Raw genomic sequence first — 26,164 nt, 5'->3', positions numbered from 1 at the left:
GAGACATTACTGGTGCCCGCTCGAAGAACTCGATGAGTAACAGGATGACAGTGACAGTGACAGTTTCTGTTGCTCAGGATCACGCCTGGCTTGTGCTCAAGGACCATATGCACTGCCAGAGACTGAACCAGGTTTCAGCGATATACAAAGCAAGAGCCTTAATCTCTGTAGTATCTGTCTGGCTAAAAATTAACTTCTTCAGTTTTTTTGTTTGTTTGTTTTGTTTTGGAGTAACAAAAGTAGCTGTGCTCAGGGCCTACTCCTGGCTCTGTGCTCAGCGATGACTCCCAGTGGGACTGACTAGAGTAACCATATGGGTTTGGGGGATCAAACCTGAGGTGGTTGTGTGCAAGCAAATACCCTAGCTGTACTATCTTTTCTGGTGCCTAAAATAACTTTTAAGCACAAGAGGTTATACAAGGCAAACACAAAGTCAACCAATTTAAAGAAGTCACATTTTATTTATATTTAATACTATATATGCACATTAACATATCAATCAGACTGTCTTTAGAGTCATGCATATACTGCTTCATTATAACAAAAAGCAATTATGACATCTGAAATTACCATTACCAACAAAAATCAGGACTCTTAGGATATTTTATGATTTTCTAAAGATAATCATAAAATATTTTAGAAAATTATGTACATACTGGTTACCATCAACAAAATTTTCACCCGCACGAAGATAGCAGCCTTTAAAAATATATTAGAATTCCCCTGTTTACTGTATATGAAGAATAAATAAAAGATCACTCAATTCAAAAGAAATAGACTAAAAGAAAAATATTTAACTAATATCCTATTATAATTCTTAAACAATTAAAATGAACTTCTATTTTTTTGTTCTTCAGCCACACCTGACAGTGTTTAGGGTGTGCTCCTGACTCTGTGCTCAGAAATCACTCTTGGTAGTAGGGTCAGGAAACCAGGTGAAATGTCAAGAGATCAAACCCGCATTGGTTGCACACAAGGCAAGCACCCTATCCACTGTACTATTTCTCCAGTCCTTAAACTTCTAAGAAAATAGTTCACATTTTTGTTAGGCAAAAACTGGACTACAAATATAAATAACAAAACCAAAAGAAACAAGAATGAATAACAACATATTTTGAATGTTATATTTTGAATGTGTGTGTATATATATATATAGATAGATAGATATTTAACTTTCCTAAATACTTAAAAATATTTCAATCTAGGGGTGACAGAGGTAGTTCAGTGGCCAAGGCACCTACCTGCCTTGCATGAGGCCAACCCGGGTTTAATCCTCAGCACCCCAAAATCCCCTAAGAATGATCCCTGAGCACAGAGCCAGGAGTAAGCCCTGAACACATTGAGTATTTCAATCCCCCTACCCCCGCCAAAACCAAAAAATTATAATTTCCAATCTAGCCTGGGAATAGCACAGTGGTAAACCACCTGCTGTGCAAGCAAGCAGTTGGCCACAAATTTGATCCTCAGCATCACCCCATATGCTCCAAGTATAATACTGGCAAGCACTACTATTTTGGATCCACGGAGCCCTTAAAACGTGTACAACCATTCTGGGTACCACCACCAAATGTGCTATCACCACAACCCACAAAGTGTGTGTCACCTCCTGTCATCACAATGAAAGAGAGAAGGAGGGAGAGAGAAAACGGAAAAAGTAAAGGGATTCAAAAATCATTTTCTTCTTTTAATTGTCAATTTTTAAAAAGAAAAAAAGATGTTCAATATACCTTATATAGACATTTACCATACTAACACTTAGAATAGGCTAACCAATATTAGAGAAAAAGGAAACTATATAAATAGACACAAATTAAAATGCTCTGGGAATGCGACATTTCAAAGAAACCCAGCAGGTATGTAAAAAATCTAGAGCTGCTTATAATTAAAATCTATAAAATGGAAGGATCAGTGTCTTGTCTATGGCTTTTCTATGACTCTCTTATTTTCTAGAATATGCATTATGTGCTCTCACAAAATACATGAAGCTTACACTTTCCCAAATGAAGGTCTTTTAATTTATTTGGCTCAAATGATCTCTCAAAATGTCTCAATTTCCTCGATATGGACATTTTTTGGTGACATAAAAAATTATCTTGGATTCCTATAGTCATTTCAAAAACTTAACTAGGAGGGTCCATTCTCATCTTCTGAAATTGGCCAAATAACATTTTTTTCATCTAATTTTAAGTCTTTAAATCAATTCTAACAAACATTTGACTTTTATGTTTTATGTGGTCAATTTTCAAATTTTGAGCAGCTAACTTTTCTAGCTAAAAATTTACAGTATAGATTTTCTAGCATAAAGTTTCTAGGAAATCATATCTTAATTCATAGAATATTGAAAGAAGACGAGAAAAGAAAGAAAGAAAGAAAGAAAGAAAGAAAGAAAGAAAGAAAGAAAGAAAGAAAGAAAGAAAGAAAGAAAGAAAGAAAGAAAGAAAGGAAGGAAGGAAGGAAGGAAGGAAGGGAGAAAGAAGGAAAGAAAGAGAGACAGAGAGAGAAGAGAGACAGAGAAAGAGAGAGAGAGAATATGAATAAAGACCCCTGTCTGACTACATCTACCTGGCTATCAATACTCTGGATACTACAGAATAAAACTCCGCTGTCTTTTAAAAAACTCTATTTTGTACTCTAAGTGCAAATATAATTTGTTTTCTAATGTCAAGTAAGAATTTCCCTCACATTATGATTTTCCAAAGTACATTTTTCTCTCATTTCCTTCATTCCTTTCCATCAAGTGTCCATGTTCTGTATTATTTCTCCCCCTACTCTCCCTCCACCCCCAAGCATTAGCTGTAAAATAGATGTAAAGCTTGGTGTAAGTCCAAAAATTTTATGATCAAAATACATACTTAGCAAATTGTTTGGCTAAATCTTTCATGTATGATGAAAGATTATTACCACAATTCATTAGCAAATTATAGACTTTGAAATGTAGGCAGACAAATATTTGGCCCTGTATCAATCAATTTGGACCAGCTGGGTAGAAATTCACACAATCCCAGGAAACCCGGGAAGTGAGGTGCTCTTTCATTTTTCATTCACTTGAAACATTAAAGAAAAATTATCATTCTATAAAAATGTCCACTTTTCAAGATTTTTAGCAGAGCTATTTTAGAATGAGTTTTATTTTCAGTCAATTAGTATTTTAGTGACCAACAAACTCATTATTTTTCTTTCAACTGATTATGGTCGAATAGTGCCTAATTGCATAGACAGGCATCTTAATACTGGACAACTATACTCAAGTTTAAAAATCAAATATTTAATAATGGTTCCATAGTCAAAGGGGAAGGGAGTACTTTTACATATACTAAACCAGCCTAGAAACTAATTTCGCGGTTATTCATGATAAATAATATCATTAGCATTCTTCCTCTGAGCCTCCCTAGCCTAGTGAGGTGACCCTGTACAAAGATTCTGATTGATCCTATGTCTGTCTGTTTTGGTTAAGCTACAAGGCTATATATGAAGACAGCTGCACTTTGGGAGCAACTTAAAACAAATTTCATCTTAGTGGCATCTAATCCAGTGCTTGGTACAAGATGCATGGAAAAGTCAGTGTCAAAATTAAACAATGCCGGCTTTGCAATGAACAGATGCTTTTGCCTTGCAGCTGTAAAAACCTTAAAACAATCCAGTACTCTACTGTCTAGTCACGCAATGACCACAAAGCAAGGAATACATTTTGTCATTTAAGGAAAATATTTGCTATGAGATTTTAAAGTTTTTTCTTATTTAAAAAAAAAAAGTCTAATAAATAACAAATATCTTGAAGGAAACAAGGGTAAAAGAGCCCTAAATTGGGCAGAAAAGATATTTAAAGTGTATCTGTCACACTAACCATGTATAAAAAAGAGTAACTTTTTCACCACATATTCAGACATGTAGAAAGACATATCAGAGTGGGGGGTTAGATGTTTTAAGAGGTTACAGTCAAGCAATCATTAGTAATACAAGGATAAACATGTAAATAATTTTCTACATGATTGCCTTTTCTTAATATATCTGGTCTTGATCATATATTTTTTAAGCACTTTGCATTCAGTTAACATTCTTTGATTCTCCCCCACCCCACCCTGAGGGTGGGGGGACAGCAGAATAAGGAGACTATTAGTCTTAGTTTAAGGGTAAAGGATACTTAAATGTCAAAATGTTTCTCAGTTTAAGTAATATGATACTGTCCCAGGACTATAGGAAAACTGCAGTATTTTTCAACTCTTTTCCCTAGAAAAGAGAACCAAACTCTGGCATTCAGGAATCTAGGAATTAATACTCTAATACTGAAATAAAATCATGATGAGAACAGTCCTAACAACCTTATCTATAAAACAAAAAAACTAACCCGGCCTCAATAAGTGACTGCCTGGTCATGATCAATCCACTCCTGCTAATTGAGGTTTTAAGGATATTTTCTTATGGTACCTACAAGAAAATGAATTTGTTGGTCTTACCTTAATAAATAGCTTACTACAAAAATTTTTTTTCAGTGAGTTTTTCCAAATCATTTCATTTTTTTCTTGAAATCCTTGTTCCTCAAGGGTATCAACTCATTAACACCTCATTACTTATAAAATTTCATTGGATGTTTTGTTGGTTCAAAGTTTTGGGATTCCCTTTATATTCCTCCCCACCCTATAACCTACATTTCAATGAAAAAGTCCCAAGATAATGACCACATTTATAGGAAAGAAATCAAACTTATTTTAAATAACAAATAAGGAATACCTACTCTCTTCACAAAAGTTTTCAAAAATTAAATTTGAAATATACTTGTGATTATTAGATTGTTAGAATATGTCCATGTCTTATTTTCAAAAAATGTAATACAAGCATACTGACAAAACATATTGCTGAGTTATGGACCTTTACAAGACACTCACTTAAAAAGATCAGCCAAATTTTAAAGCAATATTTTCTATGAAATATTTAAAATTATTAAATTATATACTACCAGTGTGATTTCGTGTATTCTTCACAAGTAGCTATAGCTGTGTTAATAACATATCATCAAACAAAAACAAACCAGGCAAAATAAATCATGAAAACTGAATTTTAAAACATAAAATTCAACAAAATAACTGACATGTATTGCTAGGTGTGATCCCTAATATCACAACTCATATCGCTTAGAATACAAAACTTAGTTTTTAGTGTTATCAGTACTCCAAATTACAGTATTATAGATAAACAGCTTTAAGAATTAAGACTTAGAAATTTGCACCAACTGGGTTTGCTTATATTTTCCTGTTACCTCATAATAACTTAGCAAATAGTCTGATGTATGCTAGCTAGAACTGCATGAAAACATTTTGTTTAGAAATATATTTCAACTTAAAGTTATTAATCACACAATTCCAGATAACATTTAATATTACTTATTTTAATGGGACCATGCATAGATTTACAAATATTGCAGGTTCAAATAAATGATTCTAAGAGTATTTTATTTTTGGTTTTACTCAATAACAGCAATATTTCTTAAAGTATATATTTTACTAAAAAAAAAAATAAGTCACAAACCAAAAGCTAACAGATGTGTGACTTCTAATTAGTTATAATAATCTCTACTTCAATGCCATTAGAATGAGCCTTTCTTTTCTTTTGAAAACTAAAAAAGCTTTCCTTTGAATTTTAAACTGCCAGGGCGCTTCAAAGTCAATGTACAAAATCTGCTTTGATTAAAATTTTAGACATCTACAGTGATAACTTTATGAAAGGAAAATATTAAATTATAATTATCCTAAACAGACACAGTCTTGTGAAACTAACCCTACATTCACGTTAAAACACAAAGAGTTGAATATAATGAATTTGATTCATCCTCGGACACAAAGCTTCACCACAGTAAACTCAGTCAACTGTTGCTCTTGCGCCTATATTCATGGTGCTTAAATAGCGCACTTTAAAACAAAAAAAACTCCAATTGGCTTTTCATATATCCACCCTCCCCAAAAATAACGCACTTGAAAAACTTAAATGATATGAAAGGCTTCAAGGCCTCTTTTCTCCCTTTCATACTCCTTTTTTTTATTTCTGTTTGCAGTAATCTGCCTTTCTCTTTCTCTTTCTCATTGCTACAGAGCAAGCGAGGAGGCTCAGAGCTTTGAAAAGGGGGCTCAGTGTGTAATGGGTCCACTAGAATTAATTTACTTGCACCAAATCCATTGAGCACAGAGGTTTTTCCCCCCTCTCTCTCCCTCTCCCTCTCTCTCTCTCTTCTCAAATCATTTGGAGTCGAACGCAGCCCCCAGCCTTTGTAATTCTAGTAAAGCACTTAAAGTGCACAGTAGGTGTTCATGAGGACCATCTGGTCAAAAGCAAAACAAGCTGCTGATTTTGCCTTTGAATAGAATGAAGCAAGTGTGAATTAGTCTCTTCAATTAGCACTATTACAACCTGTCAAGTGCATATTGTAAAACAGGATTATTACAGTATTGGTCACCAGTGCAATTATTTACTCTCTGCCTTTTCTTGCATATAAAAATGTCTTATGTTTATTAGTCTTTGATAACTGAACATAATTTCTCTTACCCCAGACATTTCAATATTACCAACACACAAATCACAGATTAGGAAACCTGGCTGGCCCGGAAGATGTTAGAATATACATAGCTTAAAAAACAAAGAACTGAAATCATTGTTCTTAATTCTTACCAAAATTTCACTGATTCTATCTATGTGAAATGTAAGTAAAGAAATACATAAGTTAAAAAAAATTATAAAACAGATTATTTTATACTTTCAGAGGGAGAAAAAGAAATGTCAGTTCCAAATGACTGCACTGTAAATATTACTTAAACTTATTTCCTAAGGGAACAATTTATTAAGAATCACAAAACCCCTCAATATTTACAAAATGGCTATTACTGATTTGTTAATTTGAATTCATCTGATCTGTTAAAAATACAACTTAAAAATAATTATACGCATACTTAAGTAAAACATAATCTCTATTTTTCAGAGTTAAGAATAAAAGCTTGAATTCACCACCCAGTTGCTTGAAAACTATCTCTCATTCTTGCTAAGATGTCACTAGTAATTTTAAGTTTTTAAAAATCAAATTATGACATGTAATAATTAAAATGGATTCATTCTAACTGGGCTTATATATGCCATTATCTTGCAGTAAAAACAAACCACTTAAACTTTTCCTTGAATACACATACAATTTAATTTACCCTCTTGCATATGCACATTTTCAGTTTCCCAACACTTCTGTTTGGTGCCAGCATTCCAACCCCTTTATATTGAAAAAACAAACAAAACAAAAACAAAAACAAGAAACTCACCAACAATTATACTTTAAACATTCACAAAAGGCGAATGTTAGGAAATTACAATCAATTCACTACTAGAAAACTACTTATTATTTGAATGTGCAAAAGACTATGCACTTAATTTACTATTATTAATGATTTTAACATTAAAGAGTTTAAAATACACATTACTCAAACAAGTTGCAAAAGAAGGAAGTAGATAATTAGATACAAAATCTGATGAATTTTAGTTCTTTATGAATCATAATTAGTTTCAAGATTTCACAATTATTAAATCAATATTGTTCTTAAGACAAATATGATGTATACATTTAGTTCACTTCAAAGTACTAGCTTCCCACTTAACAATCATCTGTATTTGCAGGAAAATATTTTACTATTTCATGCAAGATAACTTTATAGGTTGTCAATTATCTTCATAAAGAGTAAATCAACATTAATAAGAGCAGTGAGAATTCTTTGGGTAAAGTGAAACTTGGAAGAGGATTTTAATAATTCCAATAGCTATTCATTGTGTTTCTCAATATAATAAATAGATAATATTTTGTGATGCTGCACCAAAAATGCTTAGGTTTCTTATTATTGTTTTTCTAGTTTATGTGCATATTCCTTAAGTTTGTATGACATCTACCAAAAAAGGGGTATTTTGCCTAAGAGAAGCTTTGCTATTATTGTTGAAAGATGGACAACAAAGAATTAGTTTCCAAGAAAAGCTGGCTTGATTTCAGGACTTTATATCCTTTTCCACACCTGGGTTTAGGCTCAGCCATAGGCAAATCAATCTTCCTTCCCCTTAATTTAACCAATGCCAAGTTTATTTGTAACTACAGATCTTTAATAGTATTAAAATTATAAGAATCAGTACAATTAACTATTTAAAATTATGAATTCTCAGTTTGAAAGTTCATCAAAGAAGGTTTATACAAATCTTTCTGGAAATTATTTTAAAGCACAGCAAAATAGCTAATGTGTCACTCTAAAAGCTAGGAAGACAGATTCTCACAAAGTTCTTGGTATATCATGAAAACTAGAAAGGATTTTTACATACTTAAGACACCTGCAACTCTCCATTTTGGTCTTTTTATAATAACACTGCCTTTTCTACAAGTAGGAGGATAATTTAAATGGAAGGGTTTGTAAAGAGCTTTAACTATATACGATCTCAATATTTAACTAGCTTAAATTAAAATCTAGAGCACCAAAAGACATAAGTCATGCATTCTAAGGCAGAGACCAGAGCACAAGAATTAACAAACATTTGTACAACTATCAATTTATCACTACTAACTTGCATGAACATATGGCCACAGAGTTTATTTGAAATTCAAACTGTAATGAAGTTCTACTATTTTGGAATTTTTTAGATGTATTTTGTCCAATTAAAAGCTGAAACATCTTTTTTTGAAACCACTCATTTAACAGAAATTTTCTTTTGAGAAAAATTTGACAACAGCTTTCTTAAAAAAAAAAAGGGCCAAAAATAAATATGCAAAAATATAACAATTTTATTTTTTATTAAAAACAAAAGTAAGAGAGTAGTTATACTGGAAAAAAATGTTTTTAAATTCTTTCCTTCCTCACATATTGGTCAAAATTCATCTTGAATCTATTAGACGACAATGAAAAAAGATTTCTAAAACTGGTGACCATTAACTGATATGATTTCTATTCATTACAGATTCTATATTTACAGCAGAATTCTACCATTTATAAGATAACATTGCAAAATCATTTCAAGATCATATATTTTTTCAAGATACAAAATGACTTTAAATCATTCAACAACAACAAAAAAAACACATACTTAAGTATCACTGTGAGATGCACTATTTTAGCAAAGAGCACCTTGTCCTGCTGAAATCTAGGGACTCCCCCCCCCTCCTTCCCCCCAACCCTGACCAAATATACACACTTTCCATATGCCACAAATTAAAGGAGAAAAGTATTAGGATTAGGCCTACAGAGTATGACCCTAGAGTACATAATCCATGTTCTTTTTCTCAACTGTACAGAATAAAAGAGAATAGATATACCAGTATTTTCACTGAAAAGCAACTAATTCTGTAAGTTCCTGACAACTACCATTTCAAAACAAATAAACTTTAAAATATAAAGAAACCCACTTCTTTGAAAAAATATGTAAGAATATTTCTAGACCCATTTTCTCTCAGAAAATGGTATGGAAAAAAATGTACTGTTTTCAAGTCCTTGAAGCTTAAAATACATTAATAATCTAAATAACAGGCCATGGAGAACAGTTTCAGCCAACTGTGGCGTACAATGGCACCTTAACTGAATTTTAAATATTTCTTTTAATAATTGATGTAGTCATTTTGAATCATTCTGCATAGCATATCAGGTGTGAGCAGATTGCATTAACGCTGCTTAAACATTTCAACTTGTCAGTATGGCCAACTCGATTTCGGAAATATTTGCAGTATTTTCCCATCGAAACAGTAATAAAGGCAAAATAAATATATGCCACTACTTTATAATCACCGAACATTAATGAATATTTTATGTCTTTTTAAATCTCCCTGTTTAATTTAAAAGGGTGAAATTAAGTCTCCTCCCTGCAATATGCCAATTATCTGTAAATCAAACAATAACTTGGCCATTATGCTCCTTTTTGTTAATATAAGAGAAGCTAATTTGAAAACACTGAACAGCATTTTTAGACTATCCGTTTAATAGTCCTTTCTGCCCTCTTGTGGTAAAAAGCTGAAATACACTCAATCTACAGCAATGAAATATTTTTTTATAAAAGGCAACATGTTAGCTATAAAAATTTCAATTAAAAAATCTAATATACTTATGAGTCACATATTATACTAGTTATTAAAAAATAACTCAACAAAGAAAGAAATTACCCCTTATTATATTAGCTTTTTTGGTTAAACTAGAGTTATTTATTTTGAAACTAAATTTCCTTGTTAATTATTTTAAATATCATTTACATTTTAATAACATAAGTTTCTTAGAATAAATGTATTAGAGTTATAAGTAAACTAATTTACAATGTAAAAACCAATAGATTCTTCAAGGAATTAAAATTTTTAATATAATGAGTAGACCATCCATTACAGTGACTAAAAATGAAATAGCAACTAATATATTTTAAATCCTGGGAAAACCACTCAAATCTATCATTCAAAATAATTAAGAGTCAAGCAAATTTTTAAACAATTTACTCTTCAACAAGCTATCCAAGTGATAAACAACTGATTATGCCAAATTCAGAAGTTAAAATTCATTGGCAAAAGATGAAAAAGGAAATTATTAACAGTTTAACCATTACTGAAACAGCTCATATGATTCTTGAAAATGATTAGGGTGAAATAACTTGGTCTTACAATGTGACATTACTAGTGATTTTAAGCAATGTGATGTAAGAAAACATGAAATAATTTCAGATTAACACTGATTAATTCTACTTTTTAAAATATCAGTAGAAAAATGGCTGCTTTTTGTGTCTTCACAACTTACAAGGGGTAATGTGATATACTTGTCAATTTCAGTGTTTCTAAACATAAGTCCTTTCACAGCCTTATACCCCCATGGAGATAAGTTGCTGGCTTTTAGGTGGGTGGGACCATAGGAAAGAAGGTACCTCTTCTCTCTTAGGGGAGGTTCTTTTTCAAAATAGTGGCCCTGGTTGGCCACATTGAAAAAAATGCCGACTCTATAAATACACTCTTGTCAAATATTCTGAGATAAAAAGACTGACAATAGCACCCTTGATACTATGCATATGACTGGATTGAGCTGCTTAGGAAAAGCCTTCTCAAATTCCTTTTGGAAACAGTCCTGGGTACATATTTGTAAGTAGTTAAAGTACAAGCATAATAAAAATGTATGCAGCCAATAAATTTTGATAAATTAAAATTTTGAACTAAAATTTTGAATAATAACCATGAAGTCAGAAAATATATTTTATTATCAGACTTTTACGTTGACATTTTAAATACTTATCAAGATCTCTCATTTATAACATCAATTTTTCTGGGTCAAGTCATTTAGTATATCCACAATAATCATTGAAGCTCCAGTTAATTAAAACTAAGAACCCAATAATGAAACATAAAGAGAGTTTCCAACCAGAACCGATAAGCCCTCTTTAACAGGGTCAACAATAGCTATAATGAGTTACCTTTATTCCTTAGCTGTGAGACATAACTCACCTCTTGAATGGTACTGCTTCCTGAGAAGTTCAGGTTGTACTCCCGCTGGACTTCTCGGTGGGTGATGATCAGCATGAAGTTTTGATTTAATGACTCCTGCAGGGCACTGAAAGGGTTGAAAGAAAAACAAGGAACTCTGAGATGAACAAGTTCTATCTTGCTTCCAGAGAGCTGCAAAAACCCCAGGAGTACTATAACCTCTACACAGACATGTCCGGGCCCAATGTTATCATCTTTTCCAGCTCCTAAAGGCAAGAGAGCATGCTGAGAACAACCAGGGGAGCTAACCTGTTAACTCCTTCTCTACCAAGGTGTTTTTAAATTTCAACTCTAAATGCTTTTCATACATAAACTTTTTGCACAAGCCACATGTTACTGTCACTTCCTCCAAAAGATCCAAATTTTTCAAATTTATCACACTACAAATATGGTACTAAAATGAACACTCAAAGCTTTGGTTCAATTCCATATGAAATAAGAATCTTGCAAGGACAAGAATATGCATCCATTTATGAGTAGAAATAGGCTTCAAACAGAAGACCCTGAAATCTGTAGAACTTTAAATACTATACCAAACTTCCTTAAAAATAATTGTGTTGTGGGCTAGAGTGATAGCACAGCGGGTAGGGCATTTGCCTTGCACGCGGCTGAACCGGGTTCGATTCCCAGCATCCCGTATGGTCCCCTGAGCACCACCAGAAGTAATTCCTGAGTGCAGAGCCAGGGATAACCCCTGTGCATTTCCGGGTGTGACCCAAAAAGCAAATAATAATAATAATAATAATAATAATAATAATAATAATAATAATAATAATAATAATTGTGTTGTGTTCTCACCAAGGGCTCAGAATTCAGAAATTGGAGAAATTAGAGTATTTCTTTTTCTCTTAACTGTTGTGGTGACTATACCTGGCATTGTTCAGAAACTAGCAAAGCCTCGTCTGGTGGTGCTGGTTTGTGTGTGTGTGTGTGTGTGTATGTGTGTGTGTTGTGGTACATGGGATCAAAACCAAAGCCAAACCATGTACAAACATGCAAGGCATATGTTCTTCCTCTTCAGCATTCACCTTCCCCACACCCCCACTCTGCCAAACAATGTCAAAGTTCAAAAATGCTGGAAACGTGTCAAAATCATGAAGAATGAATGAAATTAGGCACATTAAGAACATACATCTCAGTTATATTTGTACATGACAATAGTAAGAAGCACTATTAGTATTGAAAATAAAATTCTATCACCCTTATGTCTAAATAATTTGTACACTCTGTCTCTAAAGTAATTATGTCACGCTTATGGAATCAGTAAAGTATATTGGATGAGTTCTGGCTTTCATTACATTTCTTTGCCAATCTGTAACTATGTGATAAAGGTACATAAACATAAGATTAAAATTAGATAATGTTTTTCCTATTGTCTCCTATAAAGTTTAGAGATTGAGACTACATATGTATATATCACTGTCACTGTCATTCCATTGCTCATCAATTTGCTCATGCGGGAACCAGTAATGTCTCCATTGTGAGACTTGTTACTGGTTTTGGCATATCGAATACGTCATGGGTAGCTTGCCAGGCTCTGCCATGCGGATGGATACTCTCGGTAGCTTGCCGAGCTCTCCAAGAGGGATGTATATATGTATAGCATAAAAATTGCTGATGAAAATTAAAATCAACATTAAAATAGAATTCTTGTGGCAGAAATCTTTGTCATCACATCATTAGCACTTAAGCATAATGACTACATACTGTTGATAAATATTTACTGAATAATGAATAAAGTGTAAATTTCCAGAAGGCAAGAGTTTTTGTTTCTCATCTTTATTTCTCATACAACAATGCTGCCTTCTGGAAAACTACCAGGGAAACTAAGATTTTGATTTTTTTACTCTTTTATCAGTACTAACTCAAAGCCTTTTCTTTTTTTTTCCAGGTGCAAGAAAACTAATCCAATAAGAAACAGAACTGTCTATAAAAAGTTCCACAATCTAGGGCTGGAGATAGGACAGCAGGTAGAGTGTTTGCCTTTCATGCAGCCTACCTGGTTCGATCCCTGGCATTCCATATGGTTCCCTGAGCACCACTAGGAGTAATTCCTAAGTAAAGAGCTAGGAGTAACCCCTGAGCATTGCCAGGTGTGGCCCAAAAAGGGAAAAAAAAAAAGCCTCCACAATCTAACAAGACTAGATATCCAGACAGTCAAAGAGTCAAAGTACAAAAAAATTTTGAGAACAAAGTGCTTAAATAGTCATGATGGGAGGGTAAAGGGTTGGTGGAAAACTTCAAAGAAGGAAAGTTTTAAATTAAACTATGAAAGATAGATAAAATTCTGGAAACAATTCTTGAAAGAGATGAAATCTTAGCAGGTGGTGGAGGTGGGATGGGAAAATATGCTGGCATTTTTAGATAAGGAAATAATAAGTAGGACACATCATGCACACTCATTCAGTTAATATTGACTGAGGTCAATGTTTATGATATTATTCTAATTGCTAGATATATGGTGACGAACACAAAAACATGCCCCTGGTTCATGACTTCATGAAACATATTCTAGTAAATAAGAAGCATAAATACCAAGTAAATGAATATTCTATTGTCAGGAATACTAAGTGCTGTGGGAAAAATAAAACAGGATTATAATATGAAAGGTAACACAGGGATGGGATGAGGAATTGTTTCCAACAGAGTATTTGGGGAAGGTATTAAGTTCAGGTTAGTATAGCAGAGAGATGGGGGCTGAAGAGACATTACAGCAGGTAGGGTGCTTAATTTGCACATGGCTGATGTGGGTTCAATCCCAGCATCCCATATGGTACTCCTGGACTGTTAGGAGTGATCCCTGAGTACAGAGCCAGGAGAAACCCCTGTGCATCACTGGATGTGGCCCAAAAACAAAAAGAAAAGAAAGAAGAAATCCAATCATATAAGTCCTTGTAGACCTTGTAGAGGCTTGGTATTTATATTAATTGCAAAGGATAGCCATTGGAGGTTTTTATACATCACAATCAGTCTAACAGTACCATTTAGACAATATACACTGGATGCTCAGGTTACAGTGAGGAGCCAAGGAAATCAAATAGACTAGTTTCACCAAGAAATGTTGGTGGCTTGCCAAGAATAGTAGAAACAAGTACCAGGAGATTGTTTCCATGGCTTGGAGGCTGGTCTCTCATTCTGGGTAACTCAGGGAAGGGACCACCAAGTAAAATGTGGTTGGAGGTCATGTGGGGGAAGGGTGAGGTGGGCGGAAGACAGACTAGAGACTGAACACAATGGCCACTCAACACCTTTATTGCAAACCACAACACCTAATCAGAGAGAGAGAACAAAAGGGAATTCCCTGCCATAGTGGCAGGGTGGGGTGGGGGGAGACGGGACTAGGGAGGGGGGGAGGGATGTTGGGTTTACGGGTGGTGGAGAATGGGCACTGGTGAAGGGATGGGTTATCGAACTTTGTATGGGGGAAGCATGAGCACAAAGATGTATGGATCTGTAACTGTACCCTCACGATGACTCTCTAATTAAAAATAAACTAATAAAAAAAATAAAAAGAAATGTTGGTGGCTTGGACTAGGGTGATAGAAATGAAAATAGTAAAGAGCTATTTGGTTTACACATACTTTATAAATTGAAGTCATACAACTTACTGATGGAGTATGAAAGAAAAACATAATACCAAGGTTTTGGTCTAAGCAAACAGAAGGATGCAGATGTACTTAATAAGGAAACTGAGGCAGAACCACCTTGGGTGGGGAACCTGAAAGGAAGTTTAGACTATATGATTTAAGATGCCCTAAATAACCAGAAAGAAAAGTAGTAACCTTAGACAACCAGAAATAAAGTAGGACTGGGGCAATAGAACAGTAGTCAGGGAACAAGTCTTATATGAGTTTGATCCCTGGAACCACATGGCTTCTAAGCATTACCTGGTGTAGCCCTGAGGCACCATGTACTGCTAAGGAACACTGTATATCCTAGCACTGTATAACACAAGAACAATCATATTCTCAGTTTCTGACACTGAGCTACCAGCACAGTTGTACCAAGTATCACCAGGAACCCCAATTACTGCTTGGTAACTCTCTACACCATCCCACCCCAGCCCCCCAAAAAAAGCATTTAAGTAAAACATCAAGTAAATGAATTCTGAGCAAGAAAGATAATTGCATAAAATTAGTATTTAGATTTTGTGCTCAATAGAAACAAGCAGTTAAACAGAAAAGAAGGCCAACGTAGAATGCCCAGGGCATTCCAATAATTTGAAATCAAACAGATGAGTCAGTAGAAAAGAGATTAACAAATAATTAGTGAGATAAGAGAAAAGCCAAAAAAGTTCTAGTGTAACTGATTCAAAAGAATTCATGGCTGTAGTTAAAAGGGCATGAATGACTGTGAGAAGCTGAGGTGTTGAAGTGCAATAAGGCCAGAAAAATGGCCATTTTCAGGAAATTGTAGATTACTGTTTGAACCTCACAATACTCTTACATATCTTTCATTGTGGTCACACTGAGCTTTACACAATTTCCTGAAAATGGTATATGATTAGGGGGCATCGGGTAGGATTGGGAGACCACAGGAAGGAAACAAGGTTGAGTTGGAAAGCCATAGTCATAAAAATGTTGAGAAACACTGTTCCAAGCTTGGCTGACTCGTTCAATTCAAAAACATTACCTTATAATAGTTAAAATTTCTATTCATATTCATCACCTACTTTCCCCAAATGCTGCACTGCATTCAGATGATTTCGTGACCTGCTGTTTGTATTTAGTATAGATCTCCTTTTCTCTGAATTCATGTACCTTATTTACACTTAATTGTAGAGTTTTGTATAATTTGCTTTGTTTCATACGTATGTCCTAAGTTCAAGATTCTAAATCCTTTAAAGATAAATATCTTGTTTATTTTGTAGGCAAGGTTTTTTCTTTCTATTTTGGGGGGGCCACACCTGGTGGTGCTCAGGACTTTACTCCTGACTCTACACTCAGGGACCACTCCTTCCAGGCTTGGGAGACCATATGGAATGCCGGGGTTCGGCTGTGTGCAAGGCAAGTGCCTTACCCACTATATTATTTCTCCAGCCCCTCTTGTTTATTTTAAAGACACCCAATAGTGCTCGGAGAGTCACTCCCGCCATGCTCATGGGAACATTTGGGGCTGGTTATTAATCCAGGTTTTCGGACATAAGTGTTATCTTATTATTCTTCATTATTTCCTTTGATTCAGAGGGATCAGGGAATGGGTTAAGTGGATACATTGCTTTTCAGGAGGCCTGGTTTAAGCTCAAGGAAACAAATGGTCTCTCTCCCCTCATCCACCCAACATGGAACTTAGGGTGGCACCTGAGATTTCCAAGTAGAGGAAGGGAGTGTGGGTAGGGGTAAGAAAGAAAGGAAGGGAGGGAGGAGGGGAAAGGGAATAGAAAAGAAACAGTTCTGCATATTCTAAACTGCACATAAAAAACAACCCATTTTCACCTTTTCTAGGTTACTGAAAAATAACTGACATTTCATTTGAACCTATCTGGGAGTTGCCATTTTATTTAAAAAGCAATTGTCCAATTGCTATTGCTAGCTATAAAAATGAAGAATCCAATGTCTAAACTATATTTGACCCTATCTATTTACATGTGATCATTCTATCTCCCAAATGGCTACGCTACTTTGGGGATACAGAGATTAATGAGAGTCTGACCTCCCAGGAATTCACAATTAATTTATTCTTTAATTATTTTATTCCTATTACTTATAATAATACAGGCATAAAAGATATAATCATTGACCTCAAGACTTTTCAAAGAAGGTTAATACAGGATTGTGGATAAGGAAGAGAATTTTAAGTATTGTGAAGAATGGATAGTTACATGACAAGATATATGAAATGGTTTCAGAAAGACTATTTTGAACAAAGACAAAGATTAGAAAATAAAGGGAAGGGTGTTGAAAGTAATGAAGGGAAAAGTGTAAGAAAACACAAAGAAATTATAGAGCATTAAGGATCTATAATAAAGTGTAGTTCGTATCCACTTCAGTCAGCTCAATCAGTGGCTGAATAAATAGTAGTATTCCTGATTAAAAAAAAAAGAATCTATAATATAGGTGAAGTTTCAACAGATATGCTACAGAGCTAAGTTTTGATTATTACATAGATCCCCCTTTATGAAACCACACATATACTTTATACTTTTAATGTTTGCCTTTATGCAATTCCTTAAGTATGTCTCTTGATCTCTACTGAAGAATGTGCAGTAACTGCAGAAGAGTTTGCCAGGACAGCTGACTGACACTTCATAGCATCAATTTAGTCTAGCTCCATTTCCTTGATAGCTTTGGGTGAGAGTAAGTTGGCAAGGGGGGCAAAATATATATTTATATATATATATACATATATATATATATATATGCTTTAACCTCTCAGGACTCAGAGAGTCAAATCTAAATCCCTACTCCACTACTTACTAATTGTTTAACCTTGAAAAGTCAATCATAGATTAACTATTTCTGGTTTGACAGTTTAAATCATTATCATCATCATTATCATCATCCCATTGATTGTCGATTTTCTCGAGCGGTCTCAGTAACGTCTCCATTCATCCTAGCCCTGAGATTTTAGAAGCCTCTTTACTCACCCTTCCCAACAGTGCCACACTGGAGGCTCTTTCAGGGTCTGGGGAATGAGACCCATCACTATTACTGGTTTGGGCATATGAATAAGCCATGGGGAGCTTGCCAGGCTATCCCATTTAAGTACTCAATATCGTAGTTAAGATTTGTAATCAAACTAGATGTCCACCAACAGATAAGTGGATGACAAATTTGTGATACAGATACACAGTGGAATACAACACAGCTCTAAGGAATGACAAAATCATGTAAACTGTGGCAAGACAGATATAACTGGAAAATAACACATTGAGCGGGTATGGTGCTGCCAACAGGTCAACCTGTACTTCCAGGGCGAGTACATCAGCAGCCTGATGATGCTTCAGGCCTCCTGATAACACCCAAATTGCCGTTGCCTTTGGCCAGAAGCCAACAACTGGGGACCAAGTTTATTAAGAAATTAAACGATCAAAAGTTAGGGATGTGGGAGCAACACCCACAAACCACCTCTAGCTCAGCTATATAAGCTCATTGCTTTATATATACACATTTACTTAGTATTTACTATATGGACACACCTTCCTAAATTTTCAAATTGTTTTGTATATAATGCTATCAACCAGCTGGAATCATTCTTTAAATACCTTCACTAGGGGCTGGAGCAATAGCACAGTGGGTAGGGCATTTGCCTTGCACGCGGCCAACCCAGGTTTGATTCCCAGCATCTGTTATGATCCCCTGAGCACCGCCAGGAGTAATTCCTGAGTACAAAAGCCAGGAGTAACCCCTGAGCATCACCGGGTACAGTATTTTTTTAAATACCACATCTAAAGCCTAACTGAGGCACTTAACTAACCACTCTCTATATTCTCAGTTTCCTCATCAGGAAAAGGATAATAATGTCACAGAACCATGAATTTTTAGAAAACCACATTGGAGTTTAGTTTCCTTTAAGATTTTTTTTTTTTTTTTTTTTTTTGCTTTTTGGGTCACACCCGGCGATGCACAGTGGTTAGTCCTGGCTCATGCACTCAGCAAAGCTAGAGGGACCATAAAGAATGCTGGGAATCAAATCCGGATCAGCATCCTGTAAAGCAAACACCCTACCCAGTATGCTATCACTCCAGCCCCACCTTTTAGATTTTTGTTTGGGTATTTATTTTGTTGTTTGATTTGTTTGGGGGCCACACCCAGTGCTGCTCAGAGTTACTCCGGGCACTGCACTCAGTAATCACTCCTGGTATTACTCAGGGACCATGTGGGATGCTGGGGATCAAACCTGGGTCAGCCATGTACAAGGCTCCCTCCTGGCTGTACTATCTCTCCATCCCCTGCCTTTAAGTTTTAAAGCAAACTGTCATGGCAGTTAAAACAGAACACATTTCAGGACACCAGACTTTAAAATATCACAATGAGAGTTAAATAGTCACAAAAGGATCTAAGGTGCTAGTGTGGAAGTTATTTTTCATGCCAAGGTTCCATTTCTCTGCCTAGTAAGATCTTATTTCTATATTAAATTTGTTTATTAAGGAATGGAAACACAAGCAATTGTGTAACTCATGCATGGTTTGACTTGCTAAGACCACTGTCAAATTTCCTAAAGTACTACAAAAATAGCAGTAGACTACCTATAGAGAGAGAGATCAAGAAGGTTTAACACAGAATTTGGCATATAAATTAAATAACTTTTATTTTGTTGTTTTGTATTTTATTGTTTTTAAGTGGTTTTTTAGGGAATGGAGGGTAGTTGGGTATACAGTAAAAGGCTACAAAGAAGTTAGTATGATAATTTACATAATTTGGAAAGACTATTGCTAAAATATTATCTAAGCAAACTGCTTAGATACTACCTAGCAGATGGGGTCAAATTCTTATCTGCAACATCTAAAAATAATTTTCTCCCTAACAAGTATCTTCTAATAGCTTTTTCGAATAGTTAATCATAGATAATATACCTCTGAGGAGTTTTTCTTTTACCTTCCTCTCCCCACCCCTCTTTCGAATAAAAAAGGTATTGGAAAAAAACAAACAAACAAACAAAAAAGGTATTGGGCTATGCCCAAAGGTGCTCAGCACTTTCCCTGGCTCTTTGCTTTGGTATCACTCCTAGCAATCCTTGAGAACCATATGTGGTGCTAGGGATCTTACCTACTGCATGTGAAGGTAAGGCCTGAATCACTGCTATTTCTCTGACCCTTTCATTTACCTTCAAAGTGTCAGTTCCCTACTGCAACTTTTGACCTTTGCAGTAGCTCTGAGGGTAAATACCAATCAAAAAAACGTGAGAAATGATTAAAAACTTTTTAATAGCACATTTCCTCTTTAACTTCAAAAAGAAAGGAAGATATGGTGAAATGTAAAAGCTTTTAATTTAAGTTTTGGTTTGGAGCCATATCAGAGATCATTCCTTCTAGTGCTCAGAGCCATATGCAGTGCCAGGGAGTAAACTCTGGTCACCAATGTGCAAAGCAAGCACCTTATTGGCTGTATTCTCTCTCTCTCTGACCAAAATGTGGAAACTTTTTAGATGCAATCTGCAGCTAGAGAAATAGTTCAGGGTAAGATGCTTGACTTGCATAGAACCAATTCCAATTAAATCCCCCCCAGCACCACATTTGGTCCACCAACCATTTCAGGAGTGACTTCCTGAGCAAAGAGACAGGAATAGCACATAAGCAGCATTGGGTATGTCCAAAATAAAAGCAAACTAAATTTTGCTTCAATACAAGAAATAAATCCAGTGGATAATATAGTCTCCTTATTAGTTTTATTCTCCATTATTTTTATTTTACTTCAAATGTTTGCATTAACCTACCAGGAGATCGGTTTGTGTCGATAAACAAAAGTCATTAAAAATCAGAATTGCTCTTATTCTCAAATACAGACTGAAATTAATGTTCAGAATGGAACAAGAATCTTCCACATTTTCCTCAGGTTTTGAGCTAGTAGCTATTCACAATGACAACTACAAAAGAATGGCAGGATTTTAAAGCAATGAGTAGGCAAAGAGCCAAACATTTTCACATATGTCATTTCATAATTCAAGCAAGTCTCCAACCTTCAAAATTGTGGGTAGGGATAGGAAGGATAGGAGATGAAACTATTGAAAGATTGAGAGGAGTCAGAGATAGCAGAAGGGTTAAGGCACTCAATCCCCACCATAGAATCCCCAACGCCACCAAGCATGGCTAAAGAGATCCCAAACACCACAAAGAAAAGCCTACTACAAAAGCAATGCTGTATCCTGAGCTCTACTACTGAACTTTCCAGCAATCCACATGACCAATAGCAGTGGTCCCAAGGCCTTCTGAGCTAATGTTTAATAAGTCCGTTCCCCACACAAAAAAAGGTCTAAGTGAGATTGGTAGACAAATGACACATCAATATCCACTAAGCATTAAATATATAATTTCCCAACATAATTCTAGAAACAGCTTCAGCTTTGAGTTTCTAATACACTTTCATTTGTAAAATCACTGCCCAGGGTGATTCCATTGTAAAATAACTATGAACATTTATCACAAACGGAAACTCATCTGTTAAATACCTGCCTTCTAATCAGTGCTACTTTTATTTTAATTCACTGGCTTAAAGTATTTTACAGTTTCTTCCATTTTTTGTTAATAATGGAAAAATAATGTAAAGTAAATTTTAACATTTAGGTTCTAATAAATAAAGTTGAGGCTACTAGTAAAAGCATTTTTCTACATGTACATACACAAAGCCATAATCAGTCTCCATGTCAAGAACTGATAAAAGCAATATTATAAAAGTTAATTTTAATAGTTTTGGATGCATTTCACATTAAAAGGGCACTTCAGTGACTTACCTACATGAAATCATATGACTATTTCGAGTGCTGGAGCTATAGTACAGCAGGTTGGGCACTTGCCTTGCATGCATCTGACCTGAATTCAATCTCTGGGTCCCTATATTATCCCGAGTGATTTCATTTCATATTACTTCATAATTCTAGAGGGATCACTAAGATATCATTTCATAATTCAAGCCAGTATCCTATCTTGAAAACTGTGGGTAGGGATAGGAAGGATATGAGATGAAACTATTAAAAGATTGAGAGGTGTCAGAGAGACAGTACAAGGGTTAAGGCACTCAATCCCCAGCATAGAATCCCCAAACGTCATCAAGCACCACTGGAGATCTGTCCCAAACATGATGTAAGAGTGATCCCTAAGAATGCCGACTGATTCAGCCTTTTTGGAAAACAATATGGACGATTCTCAAAAATTTAGAAACTGAACTCCCATTGGACCCAGCAATGCCACTCCTGGGAATATATCCCGGAGAGGCAAAAAGGTATAATAGAAATGACATCTGCATTTGTATGTTCATTGCAGCACTGTTTACAATAGCCAAAATCTGGAAACAACCGGAGTGCCCAAAAACAGATGACTGGTTAAAGAAACTTTGGTACATCTACACAATGGAATACTATGCAGCTGTTAGAAAAGATGAACTCATGAAATTTTCATATAAGTGGATCAACATGGAAAGTATCATCTTAAGTGAAATGAGTCAGAAAGAGAAAGATAGACATAGAAAGATTGTACTCATCTGTGGAATATAAAGTAACATAATGGGAGACTAGCGCCCAAGACTAGTAGAGATAAGAACTAGGAGGTCTGCACCACAGCTCGGAAACTGGCCTCACATGCTGGGGGAAAAGGCAGCTAAGATAGAAAAGGGAACACTGGCCATCTTGCTGCATTCAACAAAGAATCTGGGCGTTCCGGTAAGCCACACAGGCCGGAGAATGCTCCGGACCCCAGACCGGGCCAGCAACACCAGGGAGCCAGACGGAGGAGGTACAGCCTGTACGCCTTCTCCAGATGGAGCCCCAGTGACACTGAGCAGCTACTAACACAGCTCCAGGATGTGGGACTGGGACATCTCCAGACATCTCCAGACCTTTTCTGAAAGGTATTGATGCCATCCAGCATGTCTGACTGTTGGAAAAAAACCTCCAAATAATAGTGAGATTCCTGTTGAAAATTGAATGTAATCAAAGTAAGGAAAGAGTAAAGTGAAAAATGTCTGCCACACAGGCAGAGGGGGAGTGGGAGGGGTGGTATGCGGGGGTTTGATGGTGGATCAAATATGAAAACTTTGTAACTGTATTTCATAGTGATTCAAAAAAAATAATTAATAAAAATATATATATATTTAAAAAAAGAAAAGAAGAGGGAACACCAAGTAGAGGATGTTGGGAGGATCCACTCAGGTTGAAAGATGCATGCCAAAAGTAGACTATAGACCAAGCAAAAGCCAAATTAAAAAAAAAAGTGGCTATTTTAATATACCTGATAAAATGATTTTTCAAGGCAAAAATGGCTGCAGTAAGGTAGCAAAAGAATCATTCAATTATCATGTAACTGTTACTAATTTCTAATTAAGAGGAGAAATGGTGAGGAGCAGTGAGATGAATTAAAGAGATGGAGGGGCTGGAGCAATAGCAAAGCGGGTAGGGCGTTTGCCTTGCACGCGGCCGACCCGGGTTCGATTCCCAGCATCCCATATGGTCCCCTGAGCACTGCCAGGAGTGATTCCTGAGTGCAGAGCCAGAAGTAACACCTGTGCATCGCCAGGTGTGACCCAGAAAGAAAAAAGAAAAAAAAAGAGATGGAGTGCATGCTTTGGAGATGTATCTTGGCACCTCTACCTGTGGCCCTAAAACAAAAGAAACAAAAACAAAAAATAAGAGGAATTACTTTCCTGCATATAATCGATGAACAGGTTTCATATAAGAAATAAGTTATGAGGGCTGGAGAGACAGTACAGTGGGTAGGGCGCTTGCCTTGCATGTGGTCAACAGAGGTTTGATCCTGAGTATCCCATATGGTCCCCTGAGCACCACCAGGAGGAGTAATTCCTGAGTCCAGAGCCAGGAATAACTCCTAAGGATAGTCAGGTGTGGCCCAAAAACAACATAAGGAAGGAAGGGAGAGAATAAAGGAGGGAGAAAGAGAAGGAAGGGAGGAAGGAGGTTTACTTCGTACAGCAGCAAAATAGTAGGTATAGTGCCTTGTATAGAGTTAAACCAAAATTTAAGGATATTTTTTTTTTTAGCAATTACTTGAACTGAGAGCACCTTAAAGTCTTCAGTGAGTGGAGTTGGTCATGTTAAACAAGAGCCTTCATATTAGAACACTAACAGGTCTAAGGGAAACACTGTTAGAAAATATAAGTTTATCAAGATTAAACAATTAGACTAGGAAAAACAAAAAGCTGTAATTGGGCTCCTGGGATACTACAGACTGTCCCCATCCCAAATTCATATCCTGAAGCCTGACCCCTAATGTGATGACATCTGAAGGCCTTTGGAAGGTGATTAGGTTTAGAGAAAATCACTGAATGCGGTATCAAGATGGGATAGTGTCTTTCTAAGAGCAGAGACCGAAGCATTTTTCACTCTCTGCCATGTGAGGACCCCAGGCGAACAGTTATCTGAAAGCCGGTAGAGTGTTTTCACCAAGAACCAAATCTGTCTGCACCTTAATCTTGGGGTTTCCTAGCTCCAGAAGGTTACATTTTTATTTGGTGACGGAGATCAAATCCAGGTCTCATTTATTCAAGGCATGTGCTTTACCACAAAGCTACATCACTGCTGCACCAAGTTCCAGAACTGTAAACTAGGAACATGTCTCTTATTTAAGCCACCCAGCAATGGCTTTACATTTTAGCAGCCTGAGTTGAATATAAGGATTTTTAGGGCTTCTCCATTGATAGTACTGAAGTAAATAGCTGCTATCAGATCAGTGTATACTTCTAAGAAGCTGTCTGTTAGTTTATATGCCCCATTCATTGATATCCAACTCATTAAAATCCATGAAGAAATCAATGTTTTTGTCAAATTCCATATAACTTAAGGATACTTAAGAATTGCAGATTTATCATATGTAAATTATATTTTCACTAAAAATAAACCATAAAAATGCATGAATAATCTCTTACCAACTCTGCAATAGCACTCATAAATGTAGATATAAAATACAACACTTTCAATTAATGTAAATGAAAACCATGGTTTTTGCCATCAGTATTTAGTATTATGTGCCACTGACATATATGGTTGTTGTTGGTGAAACTATTCTTCTCAAATCAATGCCACATATTTAAGAAAAGTGTTAGCACCAACATAGGGATCAAGATTCTTCTTTCACATTTATGCATTGTACACATGCTTTTTTTCTTGTTTTTTTTTTAACTAGATATTTAAAATTAAAATACAAATGTAAGGTAGGCTCAGGCGGTTCATTTCCACTAGATTTTATTTTACAAATATCATCTGATAATGGAGCAAAGCCAGCAATTTCTTTCAAATTACCGGCTTTTTATTATAAAAATGTAAATAACCTTGGATATGGTATTGAATTTTTCATTAATGCCTTACAAATTATATCCTTACCAAAGGCCCTAAAATTTTCCTCTTTTGTCTCTTTGGGAATTTTTATGATCTACAATGATCTTTTTATCCTTTCAGATACATCAAAATTTTAAATTAAAAAGCATGACACATGGCAATTTAAATTTCCATTCTAAACTTACAATCATATGAGCTCTTGTCAACAAAAGACCAAATTTACTATAATTATGGATTATTTACACTAAAACAAAATAAGAAATCAATATGTAAATGTAATGTTTGTTGTAGCTAATGCAGCCAGCAATGACAGATTAGGTTCAAATAGCAATCAGTTTGAAAATCTGGCACATATGTAAATGAGGAAGGAACTTGATGTTTACATTTGACTGTATTTCATTCAGGATTTTTAAATTGTCTAGAGAATAGCATAAAAATAAAATGTTAATCTTTCCACTATAAATAAAACTTGAGCCCTCATCATAGCTGAAACTACATTTTGCTCCTGTCCAGCTAAACTAACATATGATACTAATAATTCTGAGCTGGAGATTACATCATTCTTAATTAACACTCTGCTACAGTTGTTAACATCCTCCAAGACACCATGTTATCATCACCACAAGTTCTGTAACAATCTTAAAACCACGTTTAACAAAGGTTGGCCTCTTACTCTGCAGCTACTTTTAATTGCTTTCTTTGCTGGCAATTAAATATGTCTAT

General features: G+C 35.4%; 1 protein-coding gene across 1 annotated transcript in view; it reads right to left on the bottom strand.

The window, feature by feature from the left end:
• The window catches only part of FAF1 (Fas associated factor 1), a 373,466-nt gene that overhangs the window by 221,505 nt on the left and 125,797 nt on the right, over positions 1–26,164 (bottom strand). Inside the window, exon 7 of the mRNA XM_055139161.1 lies at positions 11,462–11,567. Coding sequence (XP_054995136.1) covers positions 11,462–11,567 — 106 coding nt within the window. The remainder of the gene's footprint in view (positions 1–11,461; positions 11,568–26,164) is intronic.

Source organism: Sorex araneus, chromosome 5 (assembly GCF_027595985.1).
Source record: "Sorex araneus isolate mSorAra2 chromosome 5, mSorAra2.pri, whole genome shotgun sequence".
NCBI classification, from domain to species: Eukaryota; Metazoa; Chordata; class Mammalia; order Eulipotyphla; family Soricidae; genus Sorex; species Sorex araneus.
Note: the sequence above shows the minus strand (reverse complement) of the source record. Positions and strands in the feature narration are given on the sequence as shown.